At 44.2% G+C, this 17,012-nt stretch overlaps 2 protein-coding genes across 2 annotated transcripts in view; both read left to right on the top strand.

Annotated features, from left to right (window-relative positions):
- The window catches only part of LOC142039020 (cell surface hyaluronidase CEMIP2-like), a 55,715-nt gene extending 41,068 nt beyond the window's left edge, over positions 1-14,647 (top strand). The window contains exons 18-23 of the mRNA XM_075045116.1: positions 5,205-5,387; positions 7,294-7,507; positions 8,271-8,372; positions 10,656-10,816; positions 12,107-12,216; positions 14,303-14,647. Coding sequence (XP_074901217.1) covers positions 5,205-5,387; positions 7,294-7,507; positions 8,271-8,372; positions 10,656-10,816; positions 12,107-12,216; positions 14,303-14,526 — 994 coding nt within the window. The 3' untranslated portion in view covers positions 14,527-14,647. The remainder of the gene's footprint in view (positions 1-5,204; positions 5,388-7,293; positions 7,508-8,270; positions 8,373-10,655; positions 10,817-12,106; positions 12,217-14,302) is intronic.
- The window catches only part of CEMIP (cell migration inducing hyaluronidase 1), a 115,679-nt gene that overhangs the window by 37,746 nt on the left and 60,921 nt on the right, over positions 1-17,012 (top strand). The gene's annotated exons all lie outside the window — the stretch shown is intronic.

Raw genomic sequence — 17,012 nt, forward strand, 5'->3', positions numbered from 1 at the left:
GGAGGCACATGGGTAAACCCAAAAATTTTACTTTATATTAAGAGATGGCCTGTGCTTTTGAATTTTTAATGTCATTTCCTAAACAGCAACATTTAGGAAAGGCATTTAAATCCCAATACACACAACTCTAGTTAGCTAAACACATACCTAACTTGTTACTATCCCCACAGCAAGCTGTCTTCCAGAAGAGTCTATCCTTAATAACAAGGTCCTAAAAAAAATTGCTGGATGTTCGCCCAGTAGCCGTGTTTGTCATCGTGGGGGTTTTGGATGTGTTTAATGGACTTGAGCTGAAGGCAGAAAGTTAAAATGATATCTAGAAAAAGAGAAGGAGCAAGCGACAGCTGCAGGGAGCTGGTGGGAAACGTGTGTTCAAGGAAAAGAGCTTGAACTGGGAGAAAGTGGTAAGGATGTGGCCAGGTTCCTTGCAGTCCTTTCTCCACTCTTCTCAGCACCTTTGAGATGTGTGGGCATTTCTCCCTGCATTTTCCCCACCAGTGGTGCTGGCCAAAGAGGAGGTGGCTTGTCCTGAAAGCAGGTTTTGTGCCAGAGTAGATTCAGCCTGGTGCTGGGCAGATTGGTGTGAGGTTGGGAGACATTTTTGGAGAGAAAAACCAGCTGTATCCTGATTGAGGGCAAGGAGCATTGACCTCCTGTGATTTGTTCTTGGGATGGGTTGGAGGCTGAATGGTGGCTTTGCTTTTTTGTCTTTTAAAGTTCAAAATTCAGCCTGTGAGAGACAAACTTACCAAAGCAGCATGTGGCGATTTCTGCTTGGTTCCCAGGTTATGAACAGGAAAGTTTCAAATTCCCAGTTGTCTCACTCCCTTTGAAAGTTCAGCTCACATAGATGTTGACCAAAATGTCAGAGGGGTTGTTTTTAAACAGGAGTAATAACAGTTGGGGGAGACTGACTCACTGGATGGAAGTCTCTTGTTTTTTCGAGCCCAAGGAAAAAATAAGTAATTTTTAGTTGTACTCTACGGCATTCCCTCATTAGCTTACCCCAGATTTTCATCAGTGAGATCAGGATTTGGACTGTGCACTTCCATGGTCATCAGCTACGTGACACACCATGTCAATAAACATGGTGGAACTGTTTTCTAGAATAATATTCATCAGTTTAGAGATTCCCTTTGCTAAAATACAGAGGGGATTGACATCCAGCATAACCAGCAACCCCAGCACTAGATCATACCCATTTGCCCAGGACTGATACTCCATCCGATGTAGTCAAGGGGCACGTTCATGATATTGAACAAGTGTTATTTGTCCTGTCCCAGGCAGTGAGAGTCCCAGACATGCACTCTTTCCATGTTTACACCAGCCAAACCTCATCTCCAAGTTACATGACTCACTTTACATCCCACCACTCGCAAAAGTCTCCCCTCCTTCGCCTGCTTGATCACGTTTCTCTGAGTGGCTTTGCCTTTGGGAGTTTGGGGTTGAAGTGGGGGGGTGTTCTGGGGGTTGTAAATGAGGTATGTATGTGTGTACGTGCAGATCTCTATCTACCACATGTCCAAGAACAGGAAACCTCTTGCTTGCGTTTTTTGCCTTTCCCTTGTCCTTTTTTGCTATTGCTTATCCCAGGAAGCCTGCTCATTGCCAAAACATAAGAATACTTTTTTAACACTTTGTCTGATGTTTTTGCTTCACCTGAATGAGCCAGAACTGCAAATGCCAATATCCTGGTGAAAAAAGAAAGGCTTCTTGGGTTTGTTTCATCCAGCCATTTCCAAAAGGAAATAAACAGGCTAAATACATTCATAAAAATGCATGAAATGCACTGTGGGGATTGTTGAATGACAGTAACAGAGGGGCAGAAGTGTCAGGTTTTATACATGCTGGTGTCGGCAGACTCTCAAAAATTTTCCAAGTGGTGTTTGAAACTGTTAGGACCCACTAAACACTGACTTTTTGCTAGTGCATATTTAGATTTTCTCCTTCAAATGCCTTTTTTTTTTTTTTTTTTGGTAAAAACACATAGGAAAATGTTGACCTGATTAAGAACAAGAATCAAAAAAAGAAAGAAGAATGTTCCTTACTTATAAAATGAACTCAACTTTATCACTAGAAAAGACTGTGAACACAGTTACTTAGTTTTGGGGTGAAAATATCTTAAATAGCTCATTTCCTACACATGTAAATATGACTTTCACTTAAACTGACAGCTAATTCCAAAGTCAGACTTTCCACCTGAGAATATTTTTATTGGTTTCTCTTGCAAGAAACTCCTAAGAATGAAAGTTAAAAAAACCAAGCCCTGTGTATTGCTACATTGGACAGCATTTTGTTTATCGGTAGTCTGACTTCTACCCCTCGTGTTTTAAATGATTTTTTCCCCTTTGCTTGTGCTGGTCTTTAAGCATAAAAGCACCTAAAGCTACAGATGTTCCCACAGCATTCAGGCAGGGTTCTGAAATTACTCCGAATTCATAATTTGGGATCTGCTATGAATTCAGTGTTTTCTCTTCTTGCTAGTGCTGCATGTGGCCCTAAGCCTCCGGGGCACCTGGGAAGATCCCAGCTGATGTGCCAGTACTGAGAGTGGCAGAACGAGGACTTAATGCCCTACAAGATATTTAGGCTGGTTCAGATTTTTCTTATTCTGCCTGCAAATATTCACCCCAGAGTAGCAGCTGGTAAATAAGACAGAATTGAGGGGTTTCAGCAGAGAAATAAAGCAGGAGCCACAGTTTATTGACCACTCTGAAAAAGAGGAAGGCTTCCTGCACTGGAGACCCAGCCAGGAGGTCCTCAGTGGCCAGCGCAGTGGCTGAGGAAGGCACACACACATCTGGTTTACGTCGGCTACAATGTCCAAGATGTCCCATGCCTGATTACTGCTTGTTGCCTGAAGTTGCATTTCTCCCTCGATTTTGGCAAGGGCTGGAGAAGAGGTATCTAACCCCCGTCCGCCGGCCAGCTGCAAGGCAGAGTCCTGTGGACCGTCCTGCAGCAGTGCTGGAGTTTCTTGCTTTGCTTTTCCTGGAGATGGTGCAGCCCAGTTCAGCCACACAGCCAGGTATTTGGGAGGGTTTACGGTGGATTTTGTACAAGCTGAAGAAACAGAACTGAAGTAAAGAACTAAATAGGAAGTTGCTAAAATACTGCTAAATTAAAGAGAAAATAACTGCCTTATTCTTTCCTGTATTTACATAAAGGATAACTTCTAATACCTTCCCTTCTCACATCTCCTCCCAAGACCTTTTTTGTGGGAATGTACTTATTTCCATCTCTTCCTCCACAAACTCCAAAGTAGGTGATTTTCATTTGATCTTTTCAATCTTGATATAATTTATTTCCACATCTCATTCAGCCTGCTCACGTGTATGTTAGACTCTAGACTCATATTCCCAAATGCCCCGGCTACTCAAGACAGTCACAGCTGTGGTTTTTTTCACGCTTTTTTTTTTTTCTTTCACCCTCCGGTTTCGTTTTCTAGTGCCTTTCTTGTTCCCTGGGGAGGTGGCAGCCAGTGTAGCCCAGCACCAAAGCTGGTTCCCAGCATCTGAGGGAGATGACAAGCCCTTTTTGTGATGGTGTCTTCAGGGGATGAAATGTGCTAACGCAATGCAAATCACCCTTATGAAACAGCCAAATGTCTTGGGACTCTGTCCTAAAAATATTCTACAAATATGGCTCTGGTGCATTTCTTTCATTTCCTCTAGTCAGAGGCCAAATCATCTGAAAATATATCCGTTTTCTAGCTGTCCTGTGTTATGACACAGCTGGAGTTGGTTAAAATCTAGAGGGCAGTATCTGGCTTAAGCTGATGGGTCTTTGTGCGGCTTTGATTTATTATTCTAGAACAGCCTGTCCCCTCTTCCACCCTGTAGATAGTTTTGTTTTGCTTTAACGAGAAAACCAGAAAAAGACTGAAATAGCTTTGCTTTTGTGCTCTCCATGTGTAATGCAAAGTAGAGGTCTAGGCATGCAAATTCCCAGATTTCTCCAAATCAAAGTGGTTTCCCCCCCATTTATCGCTCTGCAGGCAGGGATGGGTGGCAGGTCATTTCAGGGGAGGCTTTGGAGAAACTTTGTCTTCCTGAGCTTTCTAGGACCCAGAAAGACAGCCGATGAAAGTGGTATTTGTCTTTCTCTAAGCCAAATTTGTATTCTCACATTTTAACCAGGGAGCCAGGTAGTTAAAAGACTACATTTAAAGCCTGGATGGTTTTGGTAATATAAGGAAAGCTAACCACAGTAGTGGTTCAGGCACTTTGGTGTGGCACACTGAGCCACTTCAGAGGGTGGAAAGGAAAAAATAATAATTAAGCTAATTGTCTTGCTATTCAGTTTTTCTTTTCAAGCGTAAACTTCTTGTGGCTTTCTGCTTTGCACAGTACAAGTGCATCCCACAGACAGGAAAGGGTGTTGGGATCTTTTGCAGAAGATCCTTCCCATCAGTATCCAAATTGCACTGTAGCTGCATCTTTTGGCTCTGAGTCTTGCAACAAAGATTTCTAGCTTGGAGCCAGTTTTTCTCTCCATGAGGGTGGCAATGCGAATCACAGGATAAAGGAAAGCCATGGGGGCAATTTTTTTGTAAATGTGTGTGCCGAAATTGTGGTAGACAAGAGTTAAAAGATGATTTAACTTTACCCTTAGTTATTCTAAACTGACATTGAAGAAAGAGCCCTGGAGAGGGAGATTTTAATGGAAACCATAATAATAAACTTTGCTGTAAAGTGGAGGAAGCAGGTCTCTTTAGACTATGGCTCTGGTTCAAGTCAGAGATTACTTTCTAATTCCTGAATCCGTGCCCCCGGTGAAATGTCTGCTGGATGCCGGTTCCCTCTCCTGCAGCAGCTCTGGATGAACTGAAACAAGCCCTGGCTGCCTCAGGAGACACGAGTGGGTATGTGGCTGGTTGTACCTCAGCCTTATGGGGCAAGGAAGAGAAAATCTCTGGTTTTAAGCCATCCTGGCACCTGACTCAAAGTCCTCTGAGGTCAGCCGGGGTCCCTGGATCAGACCTTTGTAGTAAGCAGCCGTTGTTTCCAGACAAAGCAAAAAAATTTGATTTTCTTTGGCTTTGAGGATTTGTTGTGTTTTTTTTAAAGGAGGAAGAGAACCTCAAAGGACATTTCTTTGTTTTCCCCTGAAGACTGTACTCTTGGCTGCAGACCATCTCTCTTGTACTCAAGCCCTTAAGTGCATTTTCTCTCTTTCCCCCTGCCTCCCCTTTTTGCCGACAGAGGAGACTGGCTGCATGTTGCCCTCTGCTACCCCAGGGCAGCCGTTTTCCAGGTGATGGCGGATATCTACCAGCGACGGACAGGGACGGTGCACAGTGTAAAGCACTACCTCGCCGCTCCTTCCCGGGCCAGCGCTCTCAATGGGACCGGCGAGCGGCTCTTCTACTTCGACAGAGCATCGGGGTGAGCCCTGCATTGCCCCTGAACGAGCGGCAAACCCTTGGGGTCCTTCTCTTACCAACCCCAGCACCTCCTTTCCCTTTCTCATAGTTAAAATTCAGGCCCATCCATCTTGCGTGGTCTTTTCACTGATTTCAGGTCAAAATGGATTTATAGCTGGAGTACCTAGGGTAGGTCTATATCTGTATCACTGAGCAATGATTTGCATCGCTGTTCAGCAAATGGACGATTTCTTGGCTGGACGTTGCTCCTTTGAGGCATCCCTGCTGCTCAGATTGCTGCAGGTGTGGGTGTGGTGTAAATATTTGTTAAAACCCATTGCACCCCAAAGGGCCATGACAATGAGCTCCAACACTGAGATAGTTTGGGAAGTTTCAACTTCTTCATATTCCCATGAAGAGAGATTTCTAAAATCATCACAGTCTAAAAATCAGATTTTGTGAAAAAAGGAGAATGCCATAGCACATCTCTTATTTTGAAGGCATGAATAGAGTCCTAGACATCTTGCACTATCTTTGTAAGACTCTAGGACACCTTTGGTTAAAAAAACATATTACGAAACTGTGTTTCTCAGTCAGCTAAAATAGGGAGGAAAAAAGTGTTTTGTGGTCTAACCATTGGTCCCATGATGCTTCACCTGACTAAGTAGCTACTTCAGGAATCAATCCACAAATGCCAGATTTGAAAACAAGATGAGATATGTTTATTCATTTAACCATAACACATGAGCAATCGAATCCCGGAATGCCTTCCCTGCTAACCGGGCTCCTTGCTGATGGCCAGGTCTCTCTCAACATAGGAATTGTGAAATAACAATTTGCTAATTAATCCTTCTTTTCTTTTTTTTGGAAAACAAAAAAAAGTTGCCCAAATTCTGTAAACAGGTTGTTTACTACTGAATAGCGGGGAAAATGGTTACACGTGTGGGTCTGTGGGGGAAAAGCCATTAGCTGCCAGCAGCCATCTGGACCTGGTACATGCAGCTTGATGGGTCTAACCTAACTTAATTCTGGCAGTATCAGCTTTTTGGTTCTCTGTTTAATTCAGCAGTGATTTTTTTTTAGCCTTTCAGAGTACAGAAGTTATGGGATTGGCTTTTTTCTTTTCCTGTTGTTGCTTTTTAGACTTTATTTCATAATGAGTGGGATGTTTCCCCTTCTTTTTTTAACCCCACATGCTGGTTCCTTGGAAAGGAACCAAGCTTACTCATTCCTTCTTCCAGACAAATAGAAACAAATATTTAGTTTTAAAAGAAATAGAATGAAAAATCCCGTTAAATCTCATGTATCTTTTTGATCCTGGAGCTGAACTGAGCTGTTTATATAATTTCCTCAGCCTGAATTGCAGAATGGACACGATTGAAAACATACTTAGAACAGCTAGAAAGAAAAAATTAACTCCAAAGGCCAGAAGACCTGGCTGCCTTCGAGCTTTTGTCATGCATGCCTAGGGCTAAGCTCTGCCTGCGGGCCAAGACAGTGCAATGCAGAGAGCTGGAGGGGAGATGCTGATATTTCCAGGCAAGCCTGTCTCTTCCTGCACAACAGCCTGAGCACTGCCCTGCTCTTTCTCTGGTGGGATGCCACCATACCTGGGGACAGTGCCGGCTGCCTGGGGCTGGAGGGGGTGTCTGCCCCACACGATGCTTGCCTGGAAAAGCAGCAGCCGGCTTGGGCGTACGGGCTGCAAGTGCTGCAGATCGTGTCATGCCAGGATGAGAGGGGAGCTCAACCTCCATCCTTGCAGGACCCATTTTGCAATGGGTGTGCCATATTACACCAGTCTAAGATGGAGTTGTTTTGGGCTATGTGAGGGATAATGCAATTTAGCAAGTGCAGATCCTGCCTCTGCTCAGCCCGTCCTCTAAGCACGCGGTGGCTCTGATCCGTCTGTTTGCTCTCATTTGTAGGTACCTCTTTATTCACCTGCAAGCCCACGAAGCTCGGAAAGGGCACAGTTACTGCTCTCAGCAAGGCTGCGAACGTGTTAAAATCATGGCGCATATGTACCCAGGGGACACCTGGAGCTGTGACCCAAACCCCTTCCCGGAGAGGCCAGCAGCTGCCCAGCGCCCCATGTCCCAGCACCCGGCTGCGCCGTGCAGGGCGTGTGGGGCCCCCCAGGTACCCGCCGCATGAAACAGCATCTGAGGTTATGCAGCGTATGTGCCACCACATGAGGTCAATTAATTTCCACAGCGCATAAGGAAAAGCCGTAGGGAATTCCCACTCGTGAATCTGCCCAGCATCATGTAACCTGTGGAGAGGGAAGGGGTTTGCTCTGAATTTCTGCAGCTTTTTGTACTGTGCTTCAAAGATAGCCTCAAAGAAATTGCCCAACTGGAAGCATGTGAATGCACATTCATTGCACCTCTTTTCCCCATTTCTTTCTTTTAAACAAGAAAAAAGGACTCTTGAGAAGGCTCAGATTGAATTAGCTTTGAATTCCAAAGTATGGCATTGCTGCTGAATTTCAAACTGGGAAGTAATTCTGGTTGATAGGAATTACTGGAAAATTAGAGCCAGGTTCTCTCCTCATTTACTGTAAATTCACCCCACTCTAAATCCTGTAGAATTGTTTCAGGCTCATACATATCTGTACTTGAGTTTATAACCAGGCAAAATATATGAAATTCATATTCAACTTTTAAACTTGCTTAGTGGCAGAGTGACCATCAGAGGTCCCCTCCAACCAGCACTGCCATGATCCTTTGATATATGGTGTCTTAATAATGAACGCTTACTGGTGAACCGGGATCACAGTTGGAAAAAAGAATTCTGAAAGTTTTGTGATCATATATACGAGCATTGGTACCTGGTGTCATTTTGTTGATGGAAACCAGTTAGCAAGCCAGTTTTTAAGTTTCTGTCTCTGGTGTAATTGCAGCTTGCTATCACTAGCACACCATCAGTCAAGTATGTAAGGATCCAGATCCAGTCTCTCGGCAGGGTGGACATACAAAACCACTTGACATCAGCATTCATTAAGGTATGTTGTCTTTTACTGCATTTGAAATGGTGATTAAACAGGGGAAACTTTATCTCCAAGGAAGGTTACTGCAAAATCTTGCTGAGCCTTTGCGGAAGGAAATGGAGAGTTCCCCTGGAAGAGGCAAGTGCATTGTTCTCCCTTACAATTAACTCTATTAAAGTCACTGGGAGTTCGTATTCTATTCAGATGAGGATTTGAGCCCTTAGGGAAAAAGAAGGCCTTTCATCACCTCAGAAGAAGAATTAACACCACCAGTCTAATGTAGAGGAAGGGGGCGGGGAGAAGCACACCAGAAGTCATTGTTTACAAAGGATGTGGGGAAAACAAACAAGTTTGTTTTTCTGATTTTTGCTACTGGCATTGCACTAAAAGATAAAATATAGCTATATTTCACTACTGAAGGGGTTTGGAGCTGTCAGGTTGTCCTCGCACATGTGTTATATGTCTGTCTAGACGGTGAAGGGTGACTGAAATCATGCTTGCAAGGACACTGTCCAGGTTTGCATGCCTGTGTACTACTGAATTATAATTAATGCTAACAAATGCCAAGCAAACCTGGTACAGCATCCATAAGGAGTCCGAGCAGCCAAGATTTCTTGCCATGCACACTGGCTGCATCATCAATAATTTATTCAAAACCATTAGCAAGTAGGTGTTACCGGAGGCAACATCCTTACCTGCGGCGAAGTGCAGAGACCTGTGTGTTTGCAGCACTCATGGGACAGGCATAGTATCCTCAAAACTCCTTTGCCTTTTCTAAAGCTTTAATGCAAAGTATTGTTTTTCAAAGGAAGTTTTATTTCCTGCACATGTACTCCTAGCTGAAGTAAAGGCTGGGGTAGGCAAATGATATAGATTAATGTCTAAAGGAGGATTCTTACCCTAAATCTTAAAAGGTGCGGGAGATTTGGCAATAAAGAAGTGAAGCAGAGGAGCCCCCACTACCAGAGCACACGTTTTGTCCTTGTTTGGCTGAATGAAATGCAAAAGTCAGAAATGTTTTAGATTTATAATCCAAGCTTTCCCAGGGACTGAGTGAAGTGGGTACAGCGGTGCCCCACTCCAACTCCTGTGGGGCCACATGAGCCCTTGTGTTGGCTCCTCGGTGGGTCTGCAGCATGCGGACAGGGACAAGACACAGAGCAGGGCTGTTTCTTTTACCAGCGGCTCACATTTAGGTTGATTTGCAGTGGTGGTTGCTCTCTACTCCATGAGCATCCAGACTTCGACACACTTCCCAGGCTTATAAGTGTGAGACCCAGGATCAGGCAAAAGACTTTGTCTGTGTTTGCTCCTCCTCACTCCCCTCTGCCCACCCATGGCCCAGACATTCATGTTTCCCTTACCCTTGACCCCTATTGCATTCAGCATCCTCTGATATCTTGCAGAAGCCACTTTTTAACACTTGGCTCCCTCATTCAGTCTGGCCCTATATTCCCTGGAGGTGTACACATGTCTCTGCTGGTGTGTATCTGAGCTCCCTGGTGCCCGTGGGCTTTGGACGACTATGTGGATTACAGTGGTGTGTTGTGTATCCTGGGCTCAGCTTTCTGACAGCCTGACCCTGGTATGCTGTTGCTCTCCCTGGTGGACGTTGTTGTCCTCCCAGGCTGGGCTGTCCCTTAGGATGGTGGGGAGATGCACCAGTGCTGGGCACCTCAGAGAGTCTTTGCCTTTCTAAAAGCAAATGTCGTGGCACATCCTGAGGAGTGTAACCTGAAGAAGGAGCCCACACCGTAGGAAAGAAGGAGAGTAGGAGTCACTTGTGCTACAACATCTCTGAGGCACTGGGACAGCCCTACCAAGAAGGATTATTTTGGTTTTGATATTTACATTTCCAGGGAAAACAAAAAAAGTCCATGTGTCGCTTCTATTCCCCCATCTGCTGTTTCAGCACCTCTCCCTTGCTCCGTGGTCAAATCTGCTTTGCCAAGTGACAGGAATTTCCCCCACATGGAAAAAAACTGTATTAAGTCTGAACTAAGCATTTTACTCCCAGGATTCTAGGCTTCCCAAATGTATTTTCCTAACACACAAAAGATGCCAATGACCTCATTTCTCATGTTTCTGTACCCCATTGAGAACTAAGGGTTTTGCTTCCTCCTGCCACCGACCATCTATCAGTGGTGTCACTTTATCTGTACTAAGTATACATTTAAAATTATAGGGTGTACACCCTTGATATTTCCCTTGCTTGTAACTCTTTTATGAAGAAGCAGGATCAGAATCTGAAGCTCCCCAGCCTGTCTCCATAAGACCTACCTCTGTTTTTTGTTGCAGATAAATGACACAGTTTTCCTATTCAATAGCCGTGGGATATTCTTCGTGGTGCTAGATGCATGTTCAGGAGCAGTCGTGAGTAGGCGGCACTTTGACACGGTTACTGGTGAAAATGCCGCCAGTGCAATAACTGATTATGTTCAAACATTTATAAAAGAGAGGTAAGCAAACTGCTGAGAGCCCAGTTCATGTAGCAACCCGTGGCTAATAGACAAAGAAAGGAGAATGACCTACTTTCATAACCAAACCTGTGCTCTGAAGAAATCTGGCACAGATTAAATATGTACAAATCCAAAATATCACCCAGAGAATAAGAGAAGTGACATCTCTTTCTCCCAGGATTGCACAGATAAGAGCAGACAGAAACAGGTTTTCTGGAAAACTGGCAATTCCTTCTAAATTAACCATTCATTTTCCAGCATGGAGTAGATAAGCTCCTTGTAATGACATTTACAATCCTGTGCACCTATCCTGGTGTCCAGCAATTTCCTGGCAGCCAGTGATTCAGTTTTCCATTTCTGAAGCGTGTTGGTTTCTGTTTACTCTTACTGATTGTTTTTGCCTCTTGTGACAGATGAAAATCTTAGTTGTGCCAGATTTTCCAGTAGAACTTTTCTTGGGTGAGCCAATGAATAGACCTGCCTGCCTGTGGGCTCTGTTACCTTGCATGTGTCCTGGCAATGGTCTGGATCATCTCTGTTTGTGTCTGTCCCACATTCCTTGTGGTTTTATGTGTCGCCACATAAACATGGAACAACAGAGATTTATAGATAAATTCTTGGCTGCTGGCAGAAGCAGGTCAAATAACCAGAAAACAGACTTTCAGTCCAAGACATTTCTGAGCAGTTCATGACCAGAGATTTGAACGCTCCTGAATTATTACATCTGTATTTATGCACATGAGTATGTACATGTATCAAATGTGCATGAAGTAACATATATCCATACAATGCCCTTACATTCAGTTTGATTTTCTGGTAGGATGTGTATTTTGCAAGTCTAGGCATTCAGCTAAATGCAACCAGTTGTGCCTGTAATTCACTGCAGGTACAATTCACTGGGGGCTGAAAGCACATCTATGAGGACCAAAGCTGGACTGAAGCTTGATTGTAAATCAGACCCAGGATATAGATGGTTTCAGAGTCTCAGGACTGCAAAGGAACTAAATTTCTTCTGCAGCTGAGTGTCCCTCTCCCATAAGGGATGCCCTCGCAAACAGTCATTTGTGCTTGTTTAGATTCCATGTGAAGCACAGGTTTAATTTAGGAACATTTAAACAGAGGCTTAAACTTAGGAAAGCTTATGTGTGATTGAAATCAAAGGGATTTAAACGTGTTCCTAAAGTCAAGCAAGCTCTTAAGGACTTTCCTGAATCGGACCTTAAATGTCTTGCAGATTCTTAATGAAGTTATATTTTGCAGTCATGCAGTAATTACTGTCCTTCTTTTCAGATCACTTGTTCTCGTGTGCTCTAGAGATATTGCAGAGGTGGTGGGGAGCTCTGAAATGCCTGTTTTCACCAGGTTAGGTTCAGCAAAGCCTATTGTCTTCCACAAGGAAGGTAAATGTATTTATTCTACCATGTTTCTTTTGCTTAAGAATTACTGGTGTGTTTCTCTACCAAAAATGTGCACTAACTTATATAATGCTCATCAATATATTTCCTAGCACAATATGCCAGTGTAGCCTAGTAAAAACCTCTTGGCTTAGGCATGGTGAGAAGTAGAAGAGTTATTTGGGGATTTGACCCTACTTCTTCAGGGAGGAGCTGCATGCTGCAAATTTTTCATCCTAAAGGCAGCTTGTATTTCTAACAACAAGAAGAATCATTTGATAAAGATTCCATCTCTAAAATTCAACTGCTTTGCAAGGAAATACAATTATAAACTGAAAGGTTGATTAAAAAGAAAATAGCCTGACATGAAAGAGGAGCTATTTATTTTTTTGGATAGAAGGAAGGTGAAACCATCAGTTTTGGAAAGCTCTTATTACAGTGTTACCTTGGATTGCTGCAAGAAATCCATTGGTATCATTGGTCTAGGAAATCCATGCTGGGTTTCCTACTGGAAAACTGGGGGCTACTGAGTCCAGGTTTGGATAAATAATTTGAGTGATAAGGAAATCAAGAAAACAACCAGCAAGCTTGATTCAGATTACATTCACAGTCTCTCAAGGAGAGATCAGATGGAAAATTGGCAGTATTTCCAACTTCTTTTTTTTCTTGGGGGTTTGGGGATTTTTTTTCCCTACTGCTTTACTGAAATTTATATCAGTTTCTGGTTCAAGTTCAAAGCTCATTGCTATGACCGTTCCAGGGAAGGCCAGCATAGTCTTTACAGCAGAGAGAGTGATTTCACTTTGGTGCCTGATTCCCAAGAGCTGTTTTTTATTTCACCCTTTTAAAAGCAGAAGTTTGAGGTTCTCTTTTTTGTTTTTGTCCTGAAACTTCATTGCTTCATTCTTTCATCAAAGCCCCGAATACTTTTGAAAGGAATTTTTTGATTAAAAAGCAATCTTTTTTGTTTGTTTTGTCAAACTTTGTTTCCTGAACCACCTGTGCTGCTCGCTTGGGCGCAGCACTTCCAGGTTGTTTTGGGAGCTTGGTTCAGCCTCCAGCCCTGACTGCTCCTGGGGCACAAAAAGCAGCAAGCAGGGCCACCACCATCCTGGGGACACATGAGTTGGTGGCCATCGCCTTGCCCTGCCACTTTGGTGGGATGCTGGCGTCTGGCGGTGGGACTAAGCCGCTGTTGGCCAATCACGTGCCACCCCTGTTTTGCTTTTCCTAAGGGCAAGGGTGTTCACCCACACGTCTGCCCTGATTTCCAGTCTGGGTAATTATGTTCTGCTTCACGAGCTTTCTCCTGCTGATTCAGGTATGCACGCTATTTGACTTCACAGCTCCAAAAGTGATCACAAGCAGGACTGGGCTGTGCTGGGGGGGCTGCGTTTCAGAGCAGGCTGCAGCATTTCTCCCAAGTGCCTATTGCTTCTGCCAGAGATAATGCAAAAACCCCCCGATCCTCTTGACCCCAGCGGGATCAGGATTTAGGGTCTTGTTGCCTGGTTTTGCAAAACCTTATTTAAATCAGAAGTGTTTACGGGAATAGTCTCAGTCCAACCAGCTGCAAATAGCCTTGGGAGTCTTTGCAATGAAAAGCATAATATAAACACAAGACATTATTATTAAAATGGAAGAATACATAATGCCTTTGTACTTTGTGACAGCAGAGGACCAGAGCAGAGTCGACATGGGGGATAGTTTAGGCATAACAGGAAGAAACTGATGTAAACTAATAAAAGAAGGATTCAAAGCGTCTAACCATTTTCACGTAGTCAAATATGAAAAAGTACCAGTCTTATTTAAAAATAAAGAGTAAAACAATATTCCTGCTAACTGACATCTGGGAACCTCTCTTAGCTTATTGAAATACCTGCAGATCTGTGACGCGGTGAGGTTATAGCTTCAGTGAGGCTCTTTCCCTCTTTCATCACCCTTTTTCTCTCCTAAATGTTCTGTTGTTTTAATCCAAGGGAAAAAAGAAGGGCTAAGAAGTTTCTGTGATGTGTGGAGGGAGTCCATGCTGCGTTGCTGGTAAGTCAACCGACCCATCCAGAGGATCACTCTCTTTGTGTCTGTTTTTCAGGGAGTTTTGCCATGCTTGGCTATAAAGGACAAGCCAAACCCTCCTGGATTAAAGTCCTTAATCATGCTGGTTATCAGAAAGCTGCTTCTCTACAGCATTATGTTCCCTTGAAGCTGAAAGAATACCAATGTCTAGCTAATGCCGACGTATCGCTAAAATTGGCTTTTTCTCAGAACCACTCTTCTGAGCATATCTCTGCAGAGGTTGCGGCTCCCCAGGATTAGCATTGCTGGGCCAACACCAGCCAGGCAAAGCCCACCACTGTCACCAAAACCTGCTCTTGTTTTTACAGGATTGTACCAAACCGATGGTCTTCACTTGTATATTTTATAACTAATAAATATATTCTCATCTTACCCACTGTGGCAGAGCTTTATTTTTCAAACAGTGCCTCACAGGGCAGAATAGGAAGAGCCTGTGGGCTGCCCTTCCCAAGGAGAAGTGTTTCAACATATCTACAATATTATGATCAAAAGGTAACTTTTAAAGGCAAGAGCCTGCTGTCCAGTATCACAGGGACTGGAAATGAAATCTGATGTGGAAACTTTAGCAACATGCAGGGAAACAGATGAACTTTAGCAGAGGTAGGGAATTCTCCCTTCAGTCCTGTTTTCCCTCCTTCAATGTCTTCTTTTAAAAAATCTGTGTCCATCTGGTGTGGTGTCTTAGGTAAACTCAGTAACATCTGCTTGGTAAGCATGCAGTGATCTTATAATAATATCTTCTAATCAAACTGAATATATAGGTTGCAACAAGGAGTTATAAATGTGTTTCTGTCTGTAGCTAATGAATGGTGAAATGATGTTTGTCCAACTGATTTAATTAAAGACCTACAGGAATAAAACCCAGGATAAAGTATGTGCTGCGTAGGGTAAAGGCTTGCGTTCCTTTCAGACAATGCTTGTATTGACTTTCTGCTCCCATTGAGGACTGAAATACTGCCAGTATTAGTGGTTAATTCTCTTTGATTTTTTTTGTTTATGCTGCTGCTTTTTGAAGTAAAGACAAAAACAGAGCTTTGTATGCAAACTGAGAAACAACTGATGACCTCACTGACTACAGTTTAAGTACAAAGTTACCCTGAAATGATGACAGACTCATTTTGGTTGGAACATGATGTTACTTGGTGACAGCAGTGAAGGGGCAGGCGATTTCAGACTATCCATGTCTTTATCACATGGGTTACTCGAACAGGTAGGTGACGGCTTTGTTAGTAATGTCCTGTTGTTTCTTTGGAATTCTCAGAAATGGCCAAACAAGTTGCTACAGGGAAAGGTTAGTGGTTTTTTGGCCAGACTTTTGCTCCCTGGGGAGTTAGCCGCTCTGGCATCCGTGTGCCGGCCAGCTGATATTGTGCCTCTGAGTGGGGACTGAACTCCTTGGCTGGGACGCTTGCCTCCACCAGACACGTACTGCCCGGTGGTCCTTGGACGTGGGGTGAGAGGACACCTGGAAGGTTTACAGGCAGAGAAGGAGACCGTGGCTCCATCCCCACACCAGGTAGGAGAGGTGCAAGTCGGGTTTGGCAGGGGGAGAGGTCCTGGCTTGCTAGGAAGTGTGAAGAAATCACTGATGCTGCTCAGTAAAGGTAAGATAAAGAGCGATGCACAGGACATCACGGGCCTGAGCTGGCCCCTGCAGGGAGCGATGGAGACTGATGTCCTCAGTAGAGACGTGGTATAAGAGCCTGAGCGGCTGGGACTGACCCTCTAAGGAGCTCCCTGAAGTCCTTTTGAACTCCTATTAGTACCTAATTGTTATGATTTCTGAGGCCATGCAAGGGAAGAAAATCAAGATGGTTTTGGCTTGTGAGCGTAAGCCCCGCATTGGAACAAGTACTTACAGAGCAAGCTTTTAGCTTCTTGGAGATTTATTTGATAATCTGTGACAGGTCCAGACCCTGGATCCCAATAAAACTTTGCAGAGCTCTAACCCCAGGCTGAGACTAAACAACTGGCAAAGGAAGAGCCTGGTGAAGGAAGGAGAGGAATGTGCCTAAACCTCTGAAAAATCTCTATTCCTCCTCCCGCCCCAGAAGGGGAGCAAATGGCAAATGTCCTGGAGAGGAAGGCGTGGAGCCGTGGCGAGCCAGATGCAAACAGTAAAGTACCACAAAAGCAAAAAGAAAAATATTTACATCCTGATGCAGTTATTTGAGTAGTTAAAAGCAGCAGTTTGAAGAGGATTTAGGATGCTGTGATCTTCTTCTGCCACTGCACACACTTTCCTTACCTTGGGAGGGAAAAAAGGCTTCAAAACCAGGGACGTTCTGCAGAGGGTACATCCTCCACATACCCTTGGGACATTCAAGACGATGTTTTTGAAGGCTACCGCTAACTTGGCATGCTCCAGAAGTCTGTGTGTGTGAAGCTGTGGGGGTAAGTGTCGCGTGGGCGTTGCGTTTGTGGGAAGCTGTCATATTCCTCCCGGGCATTTCCTGAGCAGGAGGATCTCTACCCGCATGCTGGAGTCCACATGGACTGTGCGTGTCCACGTGGACCTGCGGCTAATCCGGGCACGTTCAGTACATCTAATGCATTCAGGATATACGGCTGTCCTGGTTATCCCCAGAGCATTTCTGCAGTGGGAACACAGTAGCTCTGGCACTCCCTGAAAGCATTATCTTGGCTATACACTGGGTTACTGTCAGCAGGCACAGCAAAGTCAGTGCACCCTGAACCTCTGAAAAAGGGGTTCAGCTTCCCACCGC

This window comes from Buteo buteo, chromosome 13 (genome assembly GCF_964188355.1).
Source record: "Buteo buteo chromosome 13, bButBut1.hap1.1, whole genome shotgun sequence".
NCBI lineage: Eukaryota > Metazoa > Chordata > Aves > Accipitriformes > Accipitridae > Buteo > Buteo buteo.